This window comes from Xyrauchen texanus, chromosome 15 (assembly GCF_025860055.1).
Source record: "Xyrauchen texanus isolate HMW12.3.18 chromosome 15, RBS_HiC_50CHRs, whole genome shotgun sequence".
Taxonomy (NCBI): Eukaryota; Metazoa; Chordata; class Actinopteri; order Cypriniformes; family Catostomidae; genus Xyrauchen; species Xyrauchen texanus.
This window is the reverse complement of record NC_068290.1, coordinates 19,613,221-19,640,886: the sequence shown is the minus strand read 5'-3', so window position 1 is coordinate 19,640,886 and position 27,666 is coordinate 19,613,221. Positions and strand designations below refer to the sequence as shown.

The 27,666-nt window shown below is 38.5% G+C and overlaps 1 protein-coding gene across 1 annotated transcript in view; it reads right to left on the bottom strand.

Annotated features, from left to right (window-relative positions):
- si:dkey-12j5.1 (uncharacterized) overlaps window positions 1-27,666 on the bottom strand; it is a 128,970-nt gene that overhangs the window by 6,330 nt on the left and 94,974 nt on the right. Inside the window, exon 10 of the mRNA XM_052144155.1 lies at window positions 24,876-24,989. Coding sequence (XP_052000115.1) covers window positions 24,876-24,989 — 114 coding nt within the window. The remainder of the gene's footprint in view (window positions 1-24,875; window positions 24,990-27,666) is intronic.

Genomic DNA, 27,666 nt, shown 5'->3' with positions numbered 1-27,666 from the left:
GGGGTGTCGTCGCTGCTCGTGATTTCTACAAGAGCTGCTGGATGAGGGCAGATCCCCATCCACGCTCAAAGTGTATGTGGCGGCCGCTGCGGCGTTCGCTGAACCCCTGCACGGCCAGTCATGGGGTAAAAACGAGCTGGTCATCCGCTTCCTCAGGGGAGCTAGAAGGATGAACCCCCGCGCTCCCATCGGTTCCTATCTGGGATCTTTCTATAGTTCTCGAAACTATGAAAGCCCCCTTTCGAACCACTTCAATCCGTGGATTTGAAATACCTTTCACTCAAAACCGCTTTTCTGACTGCCCTGTCATCAGTCAAACGTGTGGGAGACCTTCACGCTGTCTGTCAGCCTGCGTGTCTTGAGTTTGGACCAAGTGACTCCAAGGTCATTTTAAAGCCTAGACACGGCTATGTTCCCAAGGTGATCGGTACTCCTTTCAGAGCACAGGTCATTTCCCTATCGGCGCTGCCAGCACCGGATAGCGAACGCGACGCCAATCTCCTTTGCCCGGTCAGAGCACTGAGATTGTATACTGCACGCTCCGCTGCTTTCAGACGCCCGAGCAGCTTTTCGTTTCGCTCGAGGGCGCACCAAAGGTCTCGCCGCCTCGAAACAGACACTATCTAGATGGATAGTGGACGCTATTGCTGCTGCATACGCGTCAAAAGACCTGCCATGCCCGTTGGGCATTAGGGCTCACTCCACTAGAGGCATGGCATCCTCGTGGGCATGGTCCAGCGGAATTTCCATTCACGACATATGTGTGGCAGCGGATGGACTTCCCTCCACCTTTGTCAGATTTTACAATATGGAAGTGCCCGCTCTGCAGGCAAAACTACTAGCGGTTTAATACGCTACAGCTCCCCTGGTGAGCTGCACTGATGGGACACATTCCACACAGACCGGCACCGCCGCTCTGTCGCTCCCGCCCTACTATGTGCTTATGTATTACACAATCAATGACCCGCATTCTTGCCGGCCAAATATTATTTCCCCACTCATAAGGGCTCCCCGGTCCCCCCTTAATTCCCTGGGGCTTATACAGTGGATGCTTGGCAGCGACGGCGTTGACAATGGGTTCCCGTAGCGTAAGCTAGCTTACGCAATACGAGAGAACCTCTCGTAAGAGAACGTATCGGTTACCTAACGTAACCTCGGTTCTCTCTAGATGAGGGAACGAGTATTGCGTAGCGCCGCCGTGCTTCGCGCCACGCGGCGACTTTTTCGCTTCAGTCAATGAAAACCAGGGTTCCAGCCTACGAACTACGCTTTATATGCACTCTAGTCACGCCCTTTTGGCGGGCTTTGATGCAGTGAGCGCGGGACGCCTCTCATTGGATCGCGAGTTCAGCCCAAGCTCGTCTATAGGCTGCAGCAGTTGCCGCAGAGCAACCTATGAGCTCGCTAGCTAGCCCGCTCAAGGTCTGCAGCTGCCGCACTGCGTTGACAATGGATACAAAAATTAAGGATAATTTTTTGGCTTCAATATCTCAGAAAAGATGAATCTTTCCCGTAGCGTAAGCTAGCTTACGCAATACTCGTTCCCTCATCTAGAGAGAACCGAGGTTACGTTAGGTAACCGATACGATTCTTTTCACCATATTCGGCTAGGGAAGAAGTCTATCATTAAAAAAATTATCCCAACAATAATTTCACTACACATGAGTTTTATACCATCTTAAATAAGTTTATCAATTGAGTGCAGTTTGATATGAATGTTATAAGATGATCTGTTCAATTTGAATCATAATGACAGCATATATATATATATATATATATATATATATATATATATATATATATATATATATATATATATATATATATATATATATATATATATTTATTATTATTATTTTCATATTTCTTTACATAGAGATATCCAAGTATGGGAGCATAGAAGCTCTTGTGACTGAGGAATGATACTGTATGGTGGTTCAGGGGTATCTCCAGAGAGAAACTTTTGAAAATGTAAAAGTCTGAATGGACCATTTTTCTATTTTCATTGTGGGAAAGACTAAGTGGGAAAGACTAAGCTACAAGTAATTGTTTTGTCTTTCATCCTTGTCAGAGATGATGAAATCTGAATAATTTCAAAATATAAAAAACAGAAATCTATTTGTTTATTATTAAAGGCTTGGAATATGCTGATTAATAAAAGTAAATTTAGAAAGAAAAAACTTTATGGTCTAAAGGCCTCTGGAAACATGCACCACATGTTTACTCACATGTGGAGAAAAGAGGATGCGGGTGCGGACCAGGACAGGGCATCAGTGAAGCGTGTTTCAGTGCTAGAGAACAATATTCAAGAATACAGCACAGAAAGATCAGATATGATGTAACTAGCACTGTTGTTTTGTTGTGCTGCTCACTAGAGACGAGGAGAGGGCGTAACCGTCTTCATGATATCTTGCAGTCAAGATGGAATCAATCTGAGCGCGGTGACAATGACAATAGCAACTTCATACAGTCTGATGCTGCGTTTCCACTGACGTGGAAGTAATCCGCACAAAGCAGCTCCCAACGCTAGGGAACCGCTTGCCCCACGCTGCTGCACATTCGCTCACTACGCGCCAGCGGAAACATACAACAAGAAAGCCAAACTGCTAGTGTTTTTAGCAACACGCATGTCTAGATGTAGAACACAGGTTAAATATAAAAAATTACTCAAAAGCTTATTGTCGATATCGTGGAGTTTTTTTTTATCGTGATAAATATTGATATTGTTTATCGCCCAGCCCTAGCTGAGACTATCAATTAAAATTGGAAATGGCTACTGTGTGTCTGCACAGTAAGACAGAGTAATGCAACAACATGGATAAAAGAAGCTAGAAACTACAGTGAAACTAGAGTAAAGTTTAAATATGAGAATAAAGCATGTGCAATGAATTTTTCCCTTACACATTACCTCGATTTCAATCAGCATGTAAACATCTTTACTGGTGTTCTTTCTGACTTATCCAATGAGTGCAAATATTGAGTGCATGACTGGTTTTGACATCAAAATTAGGGAATATTCTGATGGGATAGGCTGATTTTTGGTAGTTACAGCATTTTGGTTTGCATGTAAACACGCTCACCGACTGCGAACAATAAGATGCTTTGTGGTAAAACTATAATTAAATTGTTATAATCAATGAATCTGTGTGCACTACAAGAGCGCAACAAAAATAGAATGCTCCCTTTATCAGTGGCGGTTTTAGAAAATTTTAAGTGGTTCTACTGTAGACCATTTTAACGTTTATGAACAAGAAAAAAAATCAAAGATTGTCAAATCAAAATTGAGTAAAAATTACATGACATTAACCCTAAATACAATTTTTAAATCAACCCACCCTAACAAACTTTTTGAGGTTTGCCCACTAACTGTAGGCTTGCCGTGTTATTAAGAAACACAAATGAAAATGTATGCATTATTCAAATGAAAAGGTGATCTTAGTTGCAGAAAATGTATTTTGTATCAATGTGTTAAAGACAGCTTACTACAATCTAGGAGCAGATTTAATGTTTGGAAGGAAGATAAAAACAACCACTGGTCAATCTCGTTAACAAGTCAAAAGAATAATGGGGAAGAGAAAGAAACTACACAAATCTTAAAGATCACTTTTTATTTACTAATTTCGGATCCTCTGCACGGATTACCAAAATTTAGGATTGTAGAGAAAGACTCATTAATATTTATGAGGAAAGCTCAACCTCACCGGCAAGAGTTATGCTAGGGATAGGTTTAGGGTTGGGTTATAGTGTCTTGATTTCCGTTTTTTACCAAATTAGTTATTATTAGTTTTGGTATCAAGAATGTCAAATTTCACTGCCATTGATACAAACTACTGAGATTTTGACATTGTGACAACACTGCCTACAATGTATACTTATATTGTGTATGGTAGGTCTTACTATAATAGCAATATAAAAAAATAAGATCTCATGAAATAGAATTGAGCACACCTGGTTTACAGAGAAGTTTTTATTTTGTTACCTTGCACCAGTCGCATACCATGTAGACACAGTATTATGGAGCAAACTGTTCAAATAGCCATGCAGAGAGCTTACAAGCTCCCTAAACTTTTAGAAAGCGTCAAGTGGGAATGACTAATGCATACTTTATTTTTTTAAAGGTCATTCCTTATGAGGCATTAGAAGTGCTTTTAGGGTAAAAAGAAAAGAAAAAACCCTCCCATAGTGAACAGTAATCATGCCGACGTAGAGGTTCTGTCGACTCTAACAACCAGACTGTAATTAAGAGAGAGCATTTCTTATTAATACATGGAAGAGCAGTCATTTAAAAAGCTGGAGAAAGTGACCCTACAACTTATCAAGCTCTCCTTCATTTTTCTTTCCCCTCCTGCCTTCTTTTTATTTAATGAGTTCTAGCACTGAAGAACCTTATTTAACTCCCTCAGGAGAGGAACCATAGAGTCCTTCACACTCACAGACTAACCAGGTCATGTCACACACACACACACACACACACACACACACACACACACACACACACACACACACACACAGTCAGTGGGCAGCCACTTGCTCCTTTATATCTCCCTCAGTGCCATGGGAACGGTCGCTAAGCAACAGCGCATGGTGATGTGTCTCTCTGGGCCTCGTGGGATCTCATTTATGGACCGATCATAAGAATGGAGGAGATTCTCAACTCCTACCTGCTCCACAGAACCTTAACACACACACACACACACACATACACACACACACACACACACACACACACACACACACAAGAACGATTGACCACACATGTTTAGTTAGACCCATGAGGACAGTTAAAACAATCTTGATGTGTGTGTTTGCGTACTCTTTTTCGCTGCCGGATATCAAGGTTAATTGTGATGATAAAGCAATGCTTAGACATTAAATTCACACTGGCCCTCAGGCACTGCATCATTTAAATGTCTTTTAAATGATTTGTTACTTTAAATTATTTAATGCAGAAATGAAGTTGATAGCTACCTTAGACATTCATTACAAATCATTACATAATCTCCAAGTTCAGCACTCAAATAAATAACCAATCTATACTAAAGGAAAATATTTCTACATAATGTAGCATACCAGGCTCAGAGAATTACACCACACACACACTTAATGAATAAACTAACAACAACTTTAATTTTAAGCACTAATCAAAGTACATTTTAAATGTTATTTTAGTGAGTTTGTTTAGTAGCTCTCTGAGGCCCTCATTAGTTGTAACATAGTAACTAAAAGTGGCAAAATATATGTGCGCACAAGTGGAGAGTTTTGGAAGAGAGAGAGTTTTGCATTTTGTATTTGGAGACTTTTTTATCTATGAAAAAAATAGATAAATAAATGACTGTTGTAGTTGTATTATTTTGTAATAAATATTTGTATTATTCTGTATAAATATATCTATATAAATTATTATAATCCTCTCTGGAGTAATTTCCATCCATGTTTTAAATGCAATATCAGATGATATTTCTCAGAGGCCGAAAAGATCACACATATAGAGAATGACCATGTAGCATACCAACCAACCCCTCCATAGAAAAAAGAATAAATGAACAGAAAAATACTTTGTTTCTGCCATTTGTTTGTTTAACAATTCTGAGGAGGATGGGCTCCATCTAATGTGTTACCTCAGCAACAGCCAACATCTGGAGTTCAACGCGTTAATTACTGAGATCTGAACTCCGGTCCCAATAGAGTACTGTACACTCCAATAGCCACTGATAAACACACAGTGTCAAAAACACCTTCTACAAACAGTCTACCAGCAAACCATTACCCACTCATTCTCCTTATCTTTTTGTCCTCTAATGAGCTCTCAAAAATGTACACAGTGATATATCTTCCACATTAAATGTTCCTTCTTGAGTTTCCCTACCGGGGGAACTGCAGGAGGTTTGTGATTTTTTGATAGAAATGCCAATGCAGGATTAAATGAAATATGATACTTCATCCTGCTGCTTTTGTCAGCAGTCACAACATCAATAAATACAAGAGAACTGACATAAGGAATTATGTGGTAAGTGTACTCCAGAGAGCCGCACAAAGAGCTTTTTACCATTATAAAATTATTTTTCATTCATTACATCCTTTTGCAGTTTATTTCCTCTCTGTACTGCGATTCAGCAATCTAATACCATAAATACTCTTGAAGGTGGACACCTCACAATTCATAATCATTTGATAGTCTATTGATGAATAGATTTTTGTTGATGACATTATAACAATGGACATAAAGCATTGCTTGAGGGCTCCATGGGGCCCGTGGGCCAGAGCTCTGATATCATGACAAGACAGCAAGAAATAAAAACACCAACAGTTACTATAGTAAAATGCAGATAAGAAAGCAAAACATGATATAAATACAGTAAGTATGAATTCAAAATTGACCTCATTTTGTGTTTGGTGATTCAAATATTTTCCTGCAGGTGGTTTAAAATCCTGTGCTTTGTTAACCCTAATAAATAAAAGATAGGTAACAAGATCAAGTTGGTTTGGAGAGTACTTAAATGGTAGAAAATGCTTGAAATGAGAGTAACATCACTAAACATGACATGTAAGAGAATGTTTTAGTATGTTTACACTGCAAAACTTGTCAATACATTTAGGGTATGTCCACATTAATCCAGATTCATCTGAAAATGGCATTTTCGTTTTCGAAATGCTCTTCGTCCATGCCACAGTTTTCAAACATTTTCCATCCGTTTCTCATCCACACTGAAACATATAAAGACGTTTAAATTCCTTTACTGCTCATGCAAAAAAATCAACGTTCCATGTACGGTATGAAACGCAACTGCCCTCGTGTTTCGTCGGCAGACAATATTTCCGAATAAACTTCCTGTCAATGAATGCAACGTGTAGGTTTACAACGCTATCAAAGTGAATAGCAGGCACAACTATGCCGCTACAACACAGGCCATTGTTTTCAGATAAATAAGAACATAAAAAGAGACATCATAAAGCGTGTCATTCTCAGTCACTATTCACTTGTGTTGTATGGAAAAAGATGCAATGAAGTAAATGGTGACTGAGACTAACATACTGCATAATATTTATTTTTGTGTTCCACAAAAGGAGGGACTTCCTACAGGTTTGGAACAACTTGAGGGTGAGTAAATGATGACAGAATTTTAATTTTACTTGAACTAAACCTTTAACGCATTGTCACCAATATGACATTAAAACTGCTTCATTCTGTTCTGTCTGACTTCCATCTGGAAAATCAAAACCTAGGAGCAGCAACACAGCTGTCTCAATACTCATACATACTGTAGACATTACTTAAAATCTCAGGGAGTACCTTCGAGTAAATAATTTAGTTTATATGGGCTCATCAGACAAAAAACGTTGGGTCTAGCAGAATCTATGGCTTAAAAGTTCTCTCTTTCTCCATTTCGGCTAGCAATCCCTCTCTTCTAGCTTCTCACTGCTGTATTTGTATGTGAAATGACAGCTTTGCTGAACAGATCTGTTTGGGAGGGAGAAGGTCTGAGCTGAAGAAAATTGGCTGGTGGTGGTAATGGTGGGGTTGGGTGCATGTGTGTGTGAAAGACCAGAAAAGAGCCTGAGAACTCCTGCTATGGCCATCTCACTTGGGAACATGTACAAAAATAAATTTCACACAAGGCTGTGCAACTGAAGCCAAACCAAACACACTTACTTGGGGACAAATATTAGACTACTATTGTTATCATATAATTACTTCTTTAATTATAATTACTATGGACAAACCCTAACCCAAATGATAATATATATATATATATATATATACTGTGTGTGTGTGTGTGTGTGTGTGAATATATATATATACACACACACACACACACACAGTCAGGTCCATAAATAATGGGACAGACACAATTCTAATCTTTTTGGCTCTATACACCATCACAATGGATTTTAAATGAAACTAACAAGATGTGCTTTAACTGCAGACTTTCAGCTTTAATTTGAGGGTATTTACATCCAAATCAGGTGAACGGTGTAGGAATTACAACAGTTTGTATATGTGCCTCCCACTTTTTAAAGGACCAAAAGTAATGGGACAGATTAACAATCAATTGCAGTCAATTACAGCCTGAAGTCTGGAACGCATAGACATCACCAGACGCTGGGTTTCATCCCTGGTGATGCTCTGCCAGGCCTCTACTGCAACTGTCTTCAGTTCCTGCTTGTTCTTGGGGCATTTTCCCTTCAGTTTTTTCTTCAGCAAGTGAAATGCATGCTCAATCGGATTCAGGTCAGGTGATTGACTTGGCCATTGCATAACATTCCACTTCTTTCCCTTAAAAAACTCTTTGGTTGCTTTCGCAGTATGCTTCGGGTCATTGTCCATCTGTACTGTGAAGCGCCGTCCAATGAGTTCTGAAGCATTTGGCTGAAAAGGAGCAGATAACATTGCCCGAAACACTTCAGAATTCATCCTGCTGCTTTTGTCAGCAGTCACATCATCAATAAATACAAGAGAACCAGTTCCATTGGCAGCCATACATGCCCACGCCATGACACTACCACCACCATGCTTCACTGATGAGGTGGTATGCTTTGGATCATGAGCAGTTCCTTTCCTTCTCCATACTCTTCTCTTCCCATCACTCTGGTACAAGTTGATCTTTGTCTCATCTGTCCATAGGATGATTTTCCAGAACTGTGAAGGCTTTTTTAGATGTTGTTTGGCAAACTCTAATCTGGCCTTCCTGTTTTTGAGGCTCACCAATGGTTTACATCTTGTGGTGAACCCTCTGTATTCACTCTGGTGAAGTCTTCTCTTGATTGTTGACTTTGACACACATACACCTACCTCCTGGAGAGTGTTCTTGATCTGGCCAACTGTTGTGAAGGGTGTTTTCTTCACCAGGGATAGAATTCTTCGGTCATCCACCACAGTTGTTTTCCGTGGTCTTCCGGATGTTTTGGTGTTGCTGAGCTCACCGGTGCGTTCTTTCTTTTTAAGAATGTTCCAAACAGTTGATCTGGCCACACCTAATCTTTTTCTATCTCTCTGATGGGTTTGTTTTGATTTTTCAGCCTAATGATGGCTTGCTTCACTGATAGTGACAGCTCTTTGGATCTCATATTGAGAGTTGACAGCAACAGATTCCAAATGCAAATAGCACACTTGAAATGAACTCTGGACCTTTTATCTGCTCCTTGTAAATGGGATAATGAAGGAATAACACACACCTGGCCATGGAACAGCTGAGCAGCCAATTGTCCCATTACTTTTGGTCCCTTAAAAAGTGGGAGGCACATATACAAACTGTTGTAATTCCTACACCGTTCACCTTATTTGGATGTAAATACCCTGAAACTAAAGCTGAAAGTCTGCAGTTAAAGCACATCTTGTTAGTTTCATTTCAAATCCATTGTGGTGGTGTATAGAGCCAAAAAGATTAGAATTGTGTCAATGTCCCAATATTTATGGACCTGACTGTACACTGTGTGTGTGTGTGTGTGTGTGTGTGAATATATATATATATATATACTGTGTGTGTGTGATATATATATATATATATATATATATATATATATATATATATATATATATATATATATATATATATATATACTGTGTGTGTGTGTGTGTGTGTGTGTGTATATATATATATATATATATATATATATATATATATATATATACACACTGTGTGTGTGTGAGAAATTTTGTCCCCAAACTATAGCTAATAATAGTAGACTAAACTGTTCCCAAACAATAGCTAAGTATGTACACACCAAAAACGGTCCCTTTTTTTGGTTTTTCTAACCCTAAAATGTAATCCAGAAGTCCACTGAAAGTGTCTTGTGTGTTGAGGTTAATAATTGGGATTGTGTTTCTGTCTGTCCTTTCTTTGCCTTCTTTCATCATTCAGATTACCATCAAGGACTCATCCCACTGTCTCTAAATCACTCTATTTGGCCCGTATCTCTCACTCTCGGTCTGTACCACTCTCCTCTGATGAACTGCTGGGCTGCACTAACCTCTGATCCACAACTGACCTTACTGTCCAGTTGACAGATAGTCATTTATTTCTGAACACTACACATACTGTTTTCTATCATGGTGGGGACTTTCCATCGACTTCCATTATTTTGATAGTGATCTTGTGGTATTTTTTCTATCCCCTACCCCCTAAACCTTACAAAGACCTTTTTTCAGTTTTAGAATAAAACATAATGTTACACACACACATACATACATACATACACTTACACATGTTGGTGCGGCTATCAATATGAGTACTCTCCACAGACATAATGATTTTATTTTCAGAACTGACATAAGGAATTATGTGGTAAGTGTACTCCAGAGAGCCGCACAAAGATCCTACAGAGCCTTTTACCATTATAAAATTATTTTTCATTCATTACATCCTTTTGCAGTTTATTTCCTCTCTGTACTGCGATTCAGCAATCTAATACCATAAATACTCTTGAAGATGGACACCTCACAATTCATAATCATTTGATAGTCTATTGATGAATAGATTTTTGTTGATGACATTATAACAATGGACATAAAGCATTGCTTGAGGGCTCCATGCGGCCCGTGGGCCAGAGCTCTGATATCATGACAAGACAGCAAGAAATAAAAACACCAACAGTTACTATAGTAAAATGCAGATAAGAAAGCAAAACATGATATAAATACAGTAAGTATGAATTCAAAATTGACCTCATTTTGTGTTTGGTGATTCAAATATTTTCCTGCAGGTGGTTTAAAATCCTGTGCTTTGTTAACCCTAATAAATAAAAGATAGGTAACAAGATCAAGTTGGTTTGGAGAGTACTTAAATGGTAGAAAATGCTTGAAATGAGAGTAACATCACTAAACATGACATGTAAGAGAATGTTTTAGTATGTTTACACTGCAAAACTTGTCAATACATTTAGGGTATGTCCACATTAATCCAGATTCATCTGAAAATGGCATTTTCGTTTTCGAAATGCTCTTCGTACATGCCACAGTTTTCAAACATTTTCCATCCGTTTCTCATCCACACTGAAACATATAAAGACGTTTAAATCCCTTTACTGCTCATGCAAAAAAAATCAACGTTCCATGTACGGTATGAAACACAACTGCCCTCGTGTTTTGTCGGCAGACAATATTTCCGAATAAACTTCCTGTCAATGAATGCAACGTGTAGGTTTACAATGCTATCAAAGTGAATAGCAGGCACAACTATGCTGCTACAACATAGGCCATTGTTTTCAGATATCTCTGTTTTCCCTGTCCACACTACAACGCGAAGTAGTATTTTTCAAATTCATCCACTTGGGAGAGCGTTTTAAAAAAAACTCAGTTTTCACTATCAAAAATGTCACCTCAGTGTGGATGGAAGGCCAAAACGTAGAGAAAATGATGCATTTTCAAACTAAAACTTATTAACCATAGGGCAGGAAAACACGTGTGTACAGTAAATACAAACAAAACGATCAAATTACAGACCACATCTGCACACAGACATCAGGAAAACCTACATGGATGCTTAAAAACATACACCTTTCCCAAGAAACACAACATTCATTCTGATGTACTGGTAGAAAAGAGCAGACCTGCAAAATAATTTGTTTAAATAGGATGGGAAGAGAGCGTGTAGACTCCATTTCTCGCTCACACACACATTTTTCAACTGCGTTTATTAGTTTCTCAAGGTCACATAGAAGATGTGTCTTGTTTGTGTAGGTCTTGCTACAGGCGTTTTTGAGAGCTGCCATGGTAAGTTACAGACAGAGCAATGAGAGACTCAAAGCTGGTAATTTTGCACCCCTGACTGAACACAAACACTTTACTAACACTGCAGTAACACTGTGCCAATCGAGATCTATACTTCCAAACAGAAAAAAAAAGCAGATTAAATTTGAATTTGTTTTTTCTCAATTTACCCTTGAGGATCGATTGAACGTGTGACTATCTATCTCTATCAATTCAGAATCCAAGAGGTGGAAAGCATACATACATCCTACCATAAGCATGATATCATTAAATGCAAGATTATTAATGACTGAAAATGTGGTGGTACACTAAAAACTCAATCAATACTTTCTAGATCAATACTGGACAGAGCGACAGAGGTAGTTCGTAAAAGATAATGAGATACACAAAGGGATGAAGAAAGAAAAAATGACCTGATGGATGGAGGAATGGAGAGAGAGGTACTGAGGAATAGAGGCAGAAAAGAGCTACTTGAACAAGCAATGAGTGCCACCACGATAGCTCCCTACTTGTTTCATTGTCTCAAGCTAGAACTGCAGAGCTGTTATTATGGTAACATTTACTTATTTAACAGCAGGATTTTGAAACAGCTGCTTTTATTTATATCAATAGCACACATGAACATGTTTACCTAAAGAATAATGACTATATAAAATTACACAATACAACCCTTAAAAACAATGGCTGTTTGAGGCTGTTACTGATCACAGATATTTAATCACTGAGATCAGCTGATACCGATCATTGATATTTATTTTTAAAGTGCCCCATTTCCAAACTTTTACAAGTTATATGCTGCAGTTATATGTTAATGCCCCACACTGTAAAATTACATTATATTTACATGAATTGCGAAATGCTAGCAACCAGTAAAATGCATGAGATACGGTTAAAAATAAAAATAGAGATATCCATTATGAGCTTCAAAACTGCTCCAAAGAGAAATCATTAGTATCTTTGAGCTTGTTACACAAATCAGTAATTATTAAGCAACTGCGTGAAGTTGCGGTGCCGTTATTGAAGGTTAAACTGTTACTGCTATTATTAGTGGTATAAAATATAAAATAGCACTGGGATGAGTGACTATCATTATTATACATTTTCATTTTTGGGAAAACTACCCTAACTTTAAACAACAAATCGGTTAATGGAAAACACTCTGCGAAAACAATTTCCAGTATGAATCTGAAAACTTTTGTGTTCAAGAAAAAGGTGGATAGAGGTAGAAAAGTCTGGTAACTGAAAAATAGAGGCACAAAAGAGAGGTAGTGAGGTATGGCAGAAGAAAAAGTAGGAGAAAAGAGAGGTAGTGAGGTATGGCAGGAGAGAAAGAAGGAGAAAAGAGAGGTAGTGAGGTATGGCAGGAGAGAAAGAAGGAGAAAAGAGAGGTAGTGAGGTATGGCAGGAGAGAAAGAAGGAGAAAAGAGAGGTAGTGAAGTATGGCAGGAGAGAAAGAAGGAGAAAAGAGAGGTAGTGAGGTATGGCAGGAGAGAAAGAAGGAGAAAAGAGAGGTAGTGAGGTATGGCAGAAGAGAAAGAAGGAGAATAGAGAGGTAGTGAGGTATGGCAGAAGAGAAAGAAGGAGAATAGAGAGGTAGTGAGGTATGGCAGGAGAGAAAGAAGGAGAATAGAGAGGTAGTGAGGTATGGCAGGAGAGAAAGAAGGAGAAAAGAGAGGTAGTGAGGTATGGCAGGAGAGAAAGAAGGAGAATAGAGAGGTAGTGAGGTATGGCAGAAGAGAAAGAAGGAGAAAAGAGAGGTAGTGAGGTATGGCAGGAGAGAAAGAAGGAGAAAAGAGAGGTAGTGAGGTATGGCAGGAGAGAAAGAAGGAGAATAGAGAGGTAGTGAGGTATGGCAGGAGAGAAAGAAGGAGAATAGAGAGGTAGTGAGGTATGGCAGGAGAGAAAGAAGGAGAAAAGAGAGGTAGTGAGGTATGGCAGGAGAGAAAGAAGGAGAATAGAGAGGTAGTGAGGTATGGCAGGAGAGAAAGAAGGAGAATAGAGAGGTAGTGAGGTATGGCAGGAGAGAAAGAAGGAGAATAGAGAGGTAGTGAGGTATGGCAGGAGAGAAAGAAGGAGAATAGAGAGGTAGTGAGGTATGGCAGAAGAGAAAGAAGGAGAAAAGAGAGGTAGTGAGGTATGGCAGGAGAGAAAGAAGGAGAAAAGAGAGGTAGTGAGGTATGGCAGGAGAGAAAGAAGGAGAAAAGAGAGGTAGTGAGGTATGGCAGGAGAGAAAGAAGGAGAAAAGAGAGGTAGTGAGGTATGGCAGGAGAGAAAGAAGGAGAAAAGAGAGGTAGTGAGGTATGGCAGAGGAGAAAGAAGGGGAATAGAGAGGTAGTGAGGTATGGCAGAGGAGAAAGAAGGAGAATAGAGAGGTAGTGAGGTATGGCAGGAGAGAAAGAAGGGGAATAGAGAGGTAGTGAGGTATGGCAGAGGAGAAAGAAGGAGAAAAGAGAGGTAGTGAGGTATGGCAGGAGAGAAAGGAGAATAGAGAGGTAGTGAGGTATGGCAGGAGAGAAAGAAGGAGAATAGAGAGGTAGTGAGGTATGGCAGGAGAGAAAGAAGGAGAATAGAGAGGTAGTGAGGTATGGCAGGAGAGAAAGAAGGAGAATAGAGAGGTAGTGAGGTATGGCAGGAGAGAAAGAAGGAGAATAGAGAGGTAGTGAGGTATGGCAGGAGAGAAAGAAGGAGAAAAGAGAGGTAAGTGAGTTATGGCAGGGGAGGAGAGGTGGGTACTGAGGGAGTGATGTGTAAAGAGCTGAACATCAAGCAGAAGGCACAAAATCAATGGTGAATAGCAGCTAAAGTGGAATCTGAACTCTGCCAGAAGTCATAGAGTGTGACGAAGAAATGAGCGGAGAGTAAAGGAAGCGAGAGAAGGATGAAATTAAGGTAGAAAATAGCAATATGAACGCAGGCACACGGAAAACAAATCCACAGCAGGAAGAGTAGCCACAAACTAATTAAAATCAAAGTGCTTCATCTGAGAAGCAGGGGAAATAAATCGACGCTGTAATCAAGAGATTAGCTCAGGAGCCATAAATTTTACAACAATTTGTTAATGACCACTACAGCATAGGCATTGTATTAAAGGGGTTTACAAATGCATGTAACTATATGGAAGCTTAAAAGCACAGCACTTAATAATACAGCAAGGTAATATTATGTTTTAAAGCATAAAATTATTTTAGATATGAGGTGGATTACCTGCATTTCATTTATTTATGCTTATAATCATAATAATGACAATAAACTGGCCTTATGAGAATACAGAGTTGTCTTTTATTACGGCATTGTAAAATCACTTTGAACATACATCACCAAGTAACCAAAATAATTACTAAAATTGTAATTTTCTTCTCTGGCTACAATTAATGCTCAGCTACAGAAGATCTATGCAGTCTTACAGAGACAGCAGGAAACTCTACATTGCTCTTTTAATTTTTGCTGGTACTGTATAATCCCAAATTCAGGAAATTTACAAGATCAAATGATCAAATCAATAATTTATGGCGATTCTATTACTAAAATATAAAAGGTTATCATTTTTAATACTGAGAGGTATACTAGCAACATTAGACTAACTTATTCATAACTGGCAGCGTATATTATAGTGCAGAGAGATGACCTTCAAAAAGGCTAATTAATAAATAATTACTGTTTGCTTACTTACGGCCATATTAATGACACAGCTAACAAAAGCTCGGCCAATATGGTGCAATGATTAAAGACCAGATGAATAATTGAGACGTTTTGTGCGATGGTAATTAAATATTCACAAGTCTGATCCAAAGCCAAGCACATGACTCGTCAGGTCATATTTACATATTTTAAGCCTGTGCAAATGTTTTGCAAATTTGCTTTTGAAAAATGTATGTAACAGCATAAATCTGCAGAGATCAAAATCAAGTCAATCAAGATTATGTGGTAGGGGAGACCTATAAAATTATTTTGGAATAAAGAGTCAGTTATGTTATATTCATTGACGCATGGATTCATTAATTGGATGTGGATCTTTGCTTTCAAATCTATATATAAAACCAGGGTTGGGAGGGTTACTTCTGAAATGTACTCAACTACAGATTACAGAATACATGCTGTAAATGTCATTTGTAATGTATTTCGTTAGATTACTCAAGGTCAGTAACGTATTCTAAATACTTTGATTACTTCTTCAGCACTGGTAGATTTTTTTCACTTGTTTTGACATAAAAACTTTGCCAGTACAGCAAGACAAAATACACATGTGCATTTAAAATGGCTAGAAAGTGTAAAGGGATTAATGGAAAGGAGTAGGTGACAACCGGGCTAAACCAAAAACAAAAACACACAACGGTGTCGGACAGCTGTCCGTAAATCTCTCTCTCTTTCGCACGGCAGCTTCCAGTCAGACTGCACATCCTAGCAAAGTTTTGTACTTTGAGCAGGGCACGCTTATTCAATACACGATATTATGTCCCAGGCATAATAAACACGAAGCGGTTTTACTGTATGGACAATGGAGAATTCACCCACAAGTGGTGAGAAAGGTGTGGGAGAGATATGGTATCAGCTGCCGTATCTCTATGCATTGCCCGAAAATGCTCACTCACTGTCAACTGAACCAGTGTCAAAAGCAAAACAGAGACCCAGCATGTGCACGATAGAGACTAAACGGCAGCCAGAGAAAATAATAGTTTCAGCAAATTAAACTTTAGCATTCAATTTGATTTATATCTGCATTTATAGTGTCAAATAAAGCATTAACAAAGTACACTTAAGTTTATTTTGCCAGTAATGCTTGATATAAGTTAAACCTGCCCATTTGATCCAATTTTTTTTATTTTTTTAAAATCCACTGGAAAATGCCAGAAGATTTTTTTTAAAGAACTTTTAATTACTGCTTGCCATAAAATGGCATGTATACACATACAACGGTGGCCAAAAGTTTTGGAAGGAAATTGGTACTTTAATTTACCAAAGTGGCATTCAACTAATCACAATGTCAAGTCAGGATATTACTGATGTAAAAAAAAACAGCACCATCACTATTTGAAAAAAGTAATTTTGATAAAATCTAGACAGGCCCCATTTCCAGCAGCCATCACTCCAACACCTTAACCTTGAGTAATCATGCTAAATTGCTAATTTGGTATTAGAAAATAACTTGCCATTTTATCAAACACAGCTGAAAGCTATTCGGTTTGTTAAATTAAGCTTAACATTGTCATTGTGTTTATTTTTGAGTTGCCATGGTATGGCATGGCAATAGACTGGCTTGTCTTAAGGTCAATATAAGGTCAAAAATGGCAAAAAAGAAACAGCTTTCTCTAGAAACTCATCAGTCAATTATTGTTTAGAGGAATGAATGTTATACAATGCTTGATATTGCCAAAAAAAATAAAAAAATGAAGATTTCATACAAAGGTGTAGACTACAGTCTTCAAAGACAAAGGACAACTGACTCTAACAAGGACAGAAAGAGATGTGGAAGGCCAGATGTACAACTAAACAAGAGGATAAGTACATCAGAGTCTCTAGTTTGAGAAGTAGACGCCTCACATGTCCTCAGCTGACAGCTTCATTGAATTCTACCCACTCAACACCAATTTCATGTACAACAGTAAAGAGAAGACTCAGGGGTGCAGGCCTTATGGGAAGAATTGCAGAGAAAAAGAGAAAAGGTTAGAGTGGGCAAAGAAACACAGACAATGGACAACAGACAATTGGAAAAGAGTGTTATGGATCTTAACCCTATTGAGATTTTATGGGATCAGCTAGACTGTAAGGTGCGTGAGAAGTGCCCGACAAGACAGCCACATCTATGGCAAGTGCTACAGGAAGTGTGGTGTGAAATGTCACCAGAGTATCTGGACAAACTGACAGCTAGAATGCCAAGTATCTGCAAAGCTTTCATTGCTGCAATTGGAGGATTTATTTGATGAGAACACTTTTAAGTAGGTTTAGAAGTTCTGAAAAAAATTGTCAAATTGTAATAGTAATTTTTCACCTTATAAATCTCCTGACTATACATAGTGATCAGTTGAATGCCACTTTGGTGAATAAAAGTAACAATTTATATCCATAAGAGCAAATTCTGTACATTATTCCAAAATTGGCCACCAGAATCAGAATCAGAGAAAGCTTTATTGCCAAGTATGTTTTTTGCGCATACAAGGAATTTGTTTTGGTGTTGTAGGCACATGCACACATTCTCTAAATATAAAAAACAAGTATTTAAATATAAGCAATATAAATATAAATATGTCCACACAGTATATATTAAAAGTACAGTAGCATGTAGAGCCAGAGGTGGAGTGTTGAGAGTGTCAGGGTGGGTACCGGGCCTTGTTGATAAGGCAAGTGACGGAAGGGAAGAAACTGATGGACCTCAGCCTTCTGCCAGAGGGGAGTGTCTCAAAGAGATTGTGGCTGGGGTGGGAGAGATTAGCCACAATCTTTCCAGTACGCTTCAGGGTCCTGGAGGCGTACAGGTCCTGGAAAGGCGGCAGATTGCAGCCAATCACCTTCTCTGCAGACCGGATGACACGCTGCAGTCTGCCCTTGTCCTTGGCAGTAGTAGCAGCGTACCAGATAGTGATGGAGGATGGACTCGATGATGGCTGTGTAGAAGTGCACCATCATAGTCTTTGGCAGGTTGAATTTCTTCAGCTGCCGCAGGAAGTACATTCTCTGTTGTGCTTTCTTGATGAGGGAGCTGATGTTCAGCTCCCACTTGAGGTCCTGGGAGATGATAGTTCCCAGGAAGCGGAAAGACTCCACAGTGTCGATAGTGGAGTCACAGAGGGTGATGGGGGCAGGTGCAGGTGAGGCTGAGTTCTTCCTGAAGTCCACATCCATCTTCACTGTCTTTAGAGCATTGAGCTCAAGGTTGTTTTGATTGCACCAGGTCACCAGGTGGTCAACCTCCCACCTGTAGGCGGACTCGTCACCATCAGAGATGAGTCCGATGAGGGAGGTGTCGTCCGCAAACTTCAGAAGCTTGACGGACTGGTGACTGGAGGTGCAGCTGTAAGTGAACAGGGAGAAGAGCAGAGGAGAAAGAACGCAGCCCTGGGGGGATCCAGTGCTAATGGTCTGTGAGTCGAAGACATGTTTCCCCAGCTTCACATGCTGCTTCCTGTCAGACAGGAAGTCAGTGATCCACCTGCAGGTGTAGTCAGGCACACTTAGTTAGGAGAGCTTCTCCTGGAGCAGAGCCGGGATGATGGTGTTAAAGACAGAGCTGAAAGGCAGTATACTTATATCAAAGATTTTTACCTAAAGAAAATTGTCTTGTTAACTCTATCTGCAATTTCTTTTACATTTTAACATGTACATATTTAAATATTTAAAATAAATGATGACCAACCAATTTCTTTGAGACAAATTATAAAGTACATATATTTATTATTATATTTAATGTTTGTTATGTAACATGCACCATGGTTAATCACAAAAAACTGCAATTAATTAGTTACACTTTTTTTCAATTCAAAGCCCTAATTCTTATTTTGTTCCTGTATATAAATATACAGCTAAAATATATTATACAGCTATCTATCAGTCATCTTTATCAGAGGTTCCATCCATCCACAACTGGGCTTGTTGGGTCTACAGCTTTCCCCTTCTTTGTGTCTACTATCCATGCACATCACTGTTGAACTATGCTGCAAGGCTAAAATATTGCCTCTTCAGGATCAGTGATCTGTAAAGTTATTTGCAGTACATCAAGTGTTGGGTACATTTACTCTAGCTTCTAACTGTTCTGTTTTGAATGTTTACAGATGCATGACCTTGAAAAGGAGCTAGAATCGACGAGGAGTGAGAGTCTTTTTATTTCCTATTGGCTAGCCATAATTATCCATCAATAGAGCATGCAGCAATGAACTATACTGTATGCGATGAAGGTCTGTGCTCTGTAGACTCAAAAAAAAAATTGAGACATATGGATATACAGTATATGTATATGTGAGAGCGCATGCATCACTGTTTCTGAAACTTAATCTGGTGAGTATGGGAATACATGACAAAATACAGCCTCAATTCAAACTTTATCAAAAGCTAAATAGTAAATAAGAGATTTAAGGGTAGATGTAAAAATAACAAAAGGAGGAGTGGACCTTTTGTGAAATGGGAAACTGTTTCAAAGTTTGGGGGCGATGATTGAAAAGGCCAAATCACCCTTCTACTTACCATGACAACGGTGGATGAACAAGAGAAATAACACAATATGAAACAGGCTTACCTAAGAGAGTAATGGCCAGTTGTAGCATGTTAAATCATTAACAGGGTTTACAAAAGAAGAAACTAATTTTCCAGATGCTTAAAGGCAAATTACACAGCACATGGGGCAAGTAACAAGCTTTTGCGATCTGTGCAGTATGTAGCACAAGCACAACAATGTTTACAACCTCAAATGTCTCAGACACGATTACTGTTCAAATTTGTATCCTGTGTTGCATGTAATTGATAGTTAAAAAAGATCTTCACGTTGAACTAGTTGATATAAAAGTAGATCTAGCATTAAAAAAAGGTTGGGCACACCTGGAGTAGCCAATGCCTGTCAGCTAAATGTATATAAAAAAAAAATTATAGATCATCAAAACTAATAAATGAATTTTAGCCAACCGTCACTACTTCAACAACAACTTCATGCAATCTGAGTTAAAGCATTTTTAGCAGATACTTGATTAATCATCAGAATATTCGTTATATTACTTGATTACAAAAATAATCGATAGTGACAGCCTTAGTTGAAAGCAGCACTCAGAACCAGTAAAACTAAAAAGGCACACAAGTCAAGAGAGGAGGATGTTATTAGTAAAACTTTAAGATATCATAGTAGAAATTAAACCAGCTAGCTGGTATGAAGAGATGGGTTGAAAGTGAGTCAAACAGCTAGGAGGGGATGATTACAGAGGCAGATCAAGGCAAAGTAAAATATTTACTCTCCTAGATTTTATGAGTACATTTATTTTTTATTTCTCACAGGTCTCAGGAGAAGCATCAGGAAATGCAACAGCACTTGGTTTTAACAGTCAATTGTATTTAAAAAAAAAAAAGCATTTTCAGCAATAAGTTTATAGAGAAATTTTGATTTGGCTTCCTTCACTAAACATTTTGATAATTTAAATAAACAAGCCTTTAAAATGCCATACTGTAAGAGACCTGAAATTTGTATTTTTTCCCTAATGCACTCTAACTTTCTCAGAGCGCTGCTGAAGCCATTTAGCCAAAGCTGGGAGGCACCCTTGCCCTTAACTCTCCTTGGCTTGAGAGAAGCAACAGTGTCTAAAGTAATAATACAATGTTTGTAAAAAAAAAAAACTGAAAAGAACTTAAAGATTCTAAAAGGCATAACAAATATGACCAAATTTAACTGGACAACAAAGGTAAATGTTAAAATCCCCTAGAATCAGCAGTCTTTCACAGAGAGACACTGGGCCAGAGCAAAATGTCAGAGAACTGATGAATGAAGACCTTATTAAAATGTTGAGGCCTGTACACCAATGCACATAGAACAGGACCTTTAATATCAATATTTAATAGTTGGACCTCAAAACACTAAAACATGTCTGTAGGGAGAGTTTTGCATTTAAAACGGTTTCTAAAAATAGTGGCCACACCACCACCATACCCAGAAGTCCTTGGAGAACAGAAGAAGGCAGGATTAAGCGTAATGAGTGGTGGTGGCGTAGTGGGCTAAAGCACATAACTGTAAATCAGAAGGTCGCTGGTTCAATCCCCACAGCCACCACCATTGTGTCCTTGAGCAAGGCACTTAACTCCAGGTTGCTCCGGGGGGATTGTCCCTGTAATAAGTGTACTGTAAGTCGCTTTGGATAAAAAAGTCTGCCAAATGCATAAAATGCAAATGTAAGCCAAGACTCTTTCACAAATAAAAAAAATCCAGTGAGTGAGATCGAAAAAGACTTTAAAAATGAAAGATATATTCCTTATTGTCCTTGCATTCACTAAGGTCATCTTAATTGTAAAAGGTTCTGCATTGTTGGCAGTGCTAAATAATGTGTGCTTCGAACTAAGATTTCGAAGCAAACGCTTTATTTCTAACTACTATGGGCGGGGAAATGGCGAACTGTAGACCAGATGGCCGGTATGTGGCAACTGACAGAAGAGACATCTGGCACACTCTAGTAGAGATCATGATGAGATCTTCGCTGGACGTACCGGGGACGAAGTGTGATTCCCAGGGAAACACGGAGTGATTATAAATTCAAACAGATAGAACAAATGAGGAAATCAGACGCTGTAATCCAGGGATGAGTAATAAAACATAGGTTGGAATTCCTGCTGTGACTGGCAAACATCAATAATGAAACTCCATTATGCCGGAACAAACACCAAAAACAAAAACATCCTTACCACTCTATCTACAGTACACGGCCAGGTTTACAATCCACGTTGGCCAACATAACTCAAAACACAAATGAGTGTTTTAGGGATGGCTACGATCAGAACCGCAAAAACAACCAGCGACAAGCAAGAAAGTGAGCACTTACTCAGAGATGAGCTTGTCAAATCAGAAAGTGATAGAGTGGGGAAGGCTATTTGAAGTCCCAAACAGATAAAAAGTAATAAATCCACAAATAGATAGAAAATTATTTAATTAGAGGTCATTCCATCAGGGTATCTATTTTAAAAACTATATAATATACTAAATACTGTTTAGAAATCTATTATCTATATTAGGTTTATAGTACTATTAGCGCTTGATCTTGTAAAGGAAGAACCTCTTTTTTTATCAGATTGTATTTCAAATTACATGCTTGCAATGAGTTGGATCACAAGAGTCTCACAGACCCATGCAATGGTCTAAATGTTTAAAAAGTAGAGATATGGCTATAATGTTTATACTGCTGTATGTATATCCACTGAGCAGTTTAAAAAAAATTAACACTAAGCAGAAAACTATAGTCTACTCTGGTGTTAACAAACTATGACTGTAGGTTGTGAGTATAACTTGCTGCATAAATATTAAATTTGTATGCGTATATCAGCTGTAAAACAAAACTGTATGCCGTGCTAGGTCTCCGCGGTAACGTGCTCAACAAGCCACGTGATAAGATGGCGTCAACTGAGATTCATCGTCCGCCGCCCGGATCGAGGGGAATCAATGCACCACCACGAGGAATTAGAGTGCAATGAGATTTGGGCATGCCAAATTGGAGAGAAAAACAAGAGTTGCACTTTTTATGATGTTTTTAGTTAAAAATGAACAAATTACCATTATAGATTGAGTACATAATCAGTGTTCAAACCAATGTCCTTACCTCACACAATTCACTATGGTAAGACTATAAAAATTATTAGTATTTTGAGCTGTTGGGTCGGATTATTTCAGTTTAAGCAGTCTGGATGGATGTGTTATCCATTTGGAAAAGTTGTTTACCTGCTATAATGCTTGGATATGTTATTTGATATAAGCTTATATTGGATGTCATGCTTTTATAAATCGAACATTACTTGTGCGTTAACCGATCGCGATGTATCCAAGTTGTCACATGTTTATGTATGGCTTCTAAAACTGACCTCTTGTAATTGTTATCTTGCATATTTAAGCATATTATGTTAATTAAAAAAAAAAGTATATTTTATACACATTATTACTGAATGGTGCCCATTGCATAGATATACTATTGTAGTATTACTTGCATTATCAACTAAGGCTGTGCAATATAATATAAAAATAATAATGTGTTATATTGAACTTGTATCAGCCATAAATGATTCATTTCCTAAATGTATAAGTATAATACAAACATTAATGTTAGATAAAACACTTGAATAATCCTAATAAAATATACTGGTAACTGGGGAGAAGAGTCCTCTGTCCTCTATGCAAAAGCACTTTGAGTGTAGTGTCAGAAAAGATCTATAAGTGTAAAATTCCTTCATTCTAAATATGTAAATAAGAGTGTTTTTTATCTTCATCAAAGTAATCTTTCCATTTTAAATGTTTTTATTTATTTATTTTTTATCTCTCTTTCTCCAAAGTTTGGAATGCCCAATTCCCACTACTTAGTAGGTACTTGTTGTGGCGTGGTTATTCACCTCAATCCAGGTGGTGGAGGACAAGTCTCAGTTGCATCATCTTCTGAGATTGTCAATCCATGCATCTTATCACGTGGCTCATTGTGCATGACACTGAGGAGACTCCCAGCATACTCTCCGCGATCCACGCACAACTTACCACGTGCCACGTTAAGAGCGAGAACCACTAATCGCGACCTCAAGGAGGTTATCCCTTGTGACTCTACCCTCTCTAGCAACCGGACCAATTTGGTTGCTTAGGAGATCTGGCTGAAGTAACTCAGCACACCCTGGATTCTAACTCGCAACTCCAGGGGTGGTAGCCAGCATAAATACTCCAGTCCCCCATTTTAAATGTTTAATTATATAACATAATAAAAACATGAAAATAAATAATTATGTCACCGTTCATCTGCCAGAATAGCAGTGCCAATATATGACTCATGTTCTTCCACAAATTGCATGCAGATTTAACTTTCAACCACAGATGTCGCTAGAGAGCACAAAGTTACAAAGTGCAGCTTTAATGTGAAACCATTTTTTTTTTTACTAATTTTAGCCTTGTAATTAGTTTGTTAGAAATATAATCTTAATGGAAATAATTAAATGAGATTAAGTACCCTTCATTTGTTTTGTATATAATTCACTGCGTATCAAGAACAGATATTACCATTTTATAAACAATTATTGGATTCAGTTTCCGGAAGAAATAACAATATCAAGATATACACAACTGAAGTGATAGAAAATGACTTATACTGTGATATACCATAACACCCATCCCTTGATCTAACAGAGCATGAAAAATGCACACAGATAGAAAACCAACAGAGGAAGAACATAAAAGACTGCCAAAAGTGACCAGAGGTTTCTTCAGAGAGAATACCAGCAGAGTTGGCAGCATGCTGCTGAGAAAGCCATGACAGATGGAAAAAAATGAGAAGGGACAGAGGGAGGAGAGATCAGGCAGTTAGAAAATGTCTGTGTGAGTGTTTGTGTCTATGATCGTGTGGGGGAGAATGAAAAGTCAGAAAAGAGGAAAAAAAGAAATTCAGATGGCCTCATCATTTCCAAAAAGAACTGTGTGTGTGTGAGATAGAGTTGTGTGTGTGTGAGATAGAGTTGTGTGCGCGCATACCTTTTTGGCCTTAATAAGATAGGTCAAGGCTGATTTTCTGAAGTTCACCGGGTTGTTTGTTAAGTCTTGTTTGTTGAGTTGCAAATAAAACAGCCAACCCAAAAGATACCACACCTGAGACAGGAAGACAATAGAGATGATGTAAAAACACACATTTGAACATTTAAAGATTTCAGATTAAATTGTAACTTCAAAAATCAGGGTGAACGTTAGTTCATATTTCGAAGTATTGCAATATTTTGTTGTGTTGTTACATTTTGTTACAAATTGATGTAATTTTTTTCAATGTAAAAATTATCTTGTATCTCAGCTTAATATGCGAAACAACTATAAGTAAACTATTCGTGGGTCAATTTCCCCAAAAAGTGAAAACACTGGTGCTTGCAAACATTGCTCTGTTTGTTTGAGCATCCCAACCAGCCTGACACTACAACATTAACTTAACAATGACGTGAATTTCTGAAAATGTCTGTACAGTTCCTCTGTACAGCTAGACTGCAATTGTCTTTGTGTACTGATGTGATATTCCTTCACAAAATATTTTGGATTTCACTGGCATGCCAGTGACAAAATGTGTTGCACTCTAATCTCTGTCTAGGCTAATACTTTTCTAATGCAAATGAAACTTCGTAATGCAGAACTTTTCAAAGTACTGCCTCCTTAAGACGAATCGCTAATGTTGTATCCTTCCCCTTTTTGTAAGTCGCTTTGGATAAAAGCGTCTGCTAAATTAATAAATGCCGCTACTTATATGGCTCTACAGAAAGCACCGAAGTCTAAAGAAGATGAATGAGAAACAAGTGAGTAAAAGATAACAATATATCAGAGTTTTGAATCAAAATACACTAAAAATAAAGAATCACAATAATATTGAATCGCAATTCCCACGTCTAGTGAACATACAGTAAAAACTTTCAAAAGCTGGACAGAACTGATAAGACAGTAAGCCACTTCAACAATAAAAAAGAAAAAAAGAAAAAGATTTGTTGTAAACCACTTCCTATTCACTCTGTCAGCGACATAAATATTTGATATAAGTCTTACTTTGATGCAAAAAGAGGAGAACAAAACAATCAGGCAGCTTTGTTTGTTTCCTAAAAAATTAGAATATGGAATAAAGAGAAGTCAGACGCAAATAGGCTGTGGGAAAGAGCGTGTGTGCATGCTTTTGTTGTGTTGTTTTGAAGTGCAATTCACTTTATTACCTACCGTTACACTCTATACTCTCCTCTGATGTCTCAATAACACCACAGATAATTCAAACCTCCCTCACTCCCACTCTCTTTCTGTTTCACACTCTGACTCTCCTAAATCCAATGTTCAGAACACTCTGTAAGTGCTCTCAATCTAACAAATATCTATTAGAGAGAGTGTGTAGGTGTGTGTGCGTGTGTTTGCACAGTCCTCTCCCTTGTGGGTGAGGACTGCTATGGTTTTGTTCTGACTGTTTGAGAGTGGAGATGGAGTCAGTATGAGAGATGGCAGAAGATTTGTCCTCCAAAACACCACTCTTACTGGCTACATGAAGCCTGTGGATCTTGCATAATTTTATTTTCTGTCTGAATGATGGCCTCAAAAAGTATTTGGGCACTTAAGTCACCCTTAAAAGGATAGTTTACACAATAATGAAACTTCTGTCATCTTTTATCCACCCTCATTTTGTTCCAGACACCTACAACTTACTTTCTACAGTTGAACATAAAATAAAGATGCAATGTAAGAAAGGTGCTAAATGAAACGTGGCTAAGGCTAATATTCTGTCTAACATCTCATTCAGTGTTCCATAGAAGAAAGAAAGACAAATGGGTTTGGAACATCACGAGGGTATATATATTTTGGGTGAACTATCCATTTAAAATGTATGAATATCTTATAAAAACTAATAGCACAGTATTCAAAATATTTCACAGAAGACTTCATACATCCACTATACATCACTTTGACATCAGTTGGTTAAAAAGTAATTGACAGAATGGCTAAGAAATGTAAGTTCTGAGAAAAGGACTAGAGTCATTGTTTGCAGATACCACTTTTGATATATTATTTTCAAATGAACTATGTGAATTCTTTGTTCACACTTTTCAGCAGGGGCGGAGCCTGTACACATTTGTACAGAGATTATTTCACCTCAACTAAATTGTGCCAAAAAAAGAAAAAAAGAGAAAAAAAAAAGACTAAAACAGCAACTGCGAGTGGGGTGGCCAATGGGGTGGCCAGGATTCAGTCCACCCCTGGTCACCTCTTAGCTCTGCCACTGCTTTTCAGTACAACATAAACAAAAGCACACATGATCCCTGCTGCGTGCGTCTCTCTCTCTCCTTTTTATCCCTCTCCAGCTCTTACTGTAACACAGAACAGCTGTTAGAGATAATTTCCCACAATCTCCCAGCTTGCTCTGCACAGATGTTGCTCCGCCACGCCCATATCACCACATACCCCCATCACCCGAATCAGGCCAGGGAGCCATCTGGCCTGTGACTTACTCCCCCCCCCCATTTCTAGAGAGGAAATCTGCCACGGCCATCTGCGCCCCGGCCTGAGGATCACCTGCCGCTGTCCCTTTCAGTAGCCGAGCGATGAACTGCTCCAGGACCACCAGATCGAGTACCTCTTCGACGTTGTGATCTTCTGCCAGCAATCATCCTTAGCAGGTGTCATGGGAGCTGTCGAATGAATATGAACAGGTGGCTGAGCTTGGCGAGCGTCAGTGAGCGGAAGTGTTGCCGTTGTTGCTCTGGGCTCGGCCGACCCATTGCAGGATGGCTTTCTTCAGATCTTCATACACCAGGAG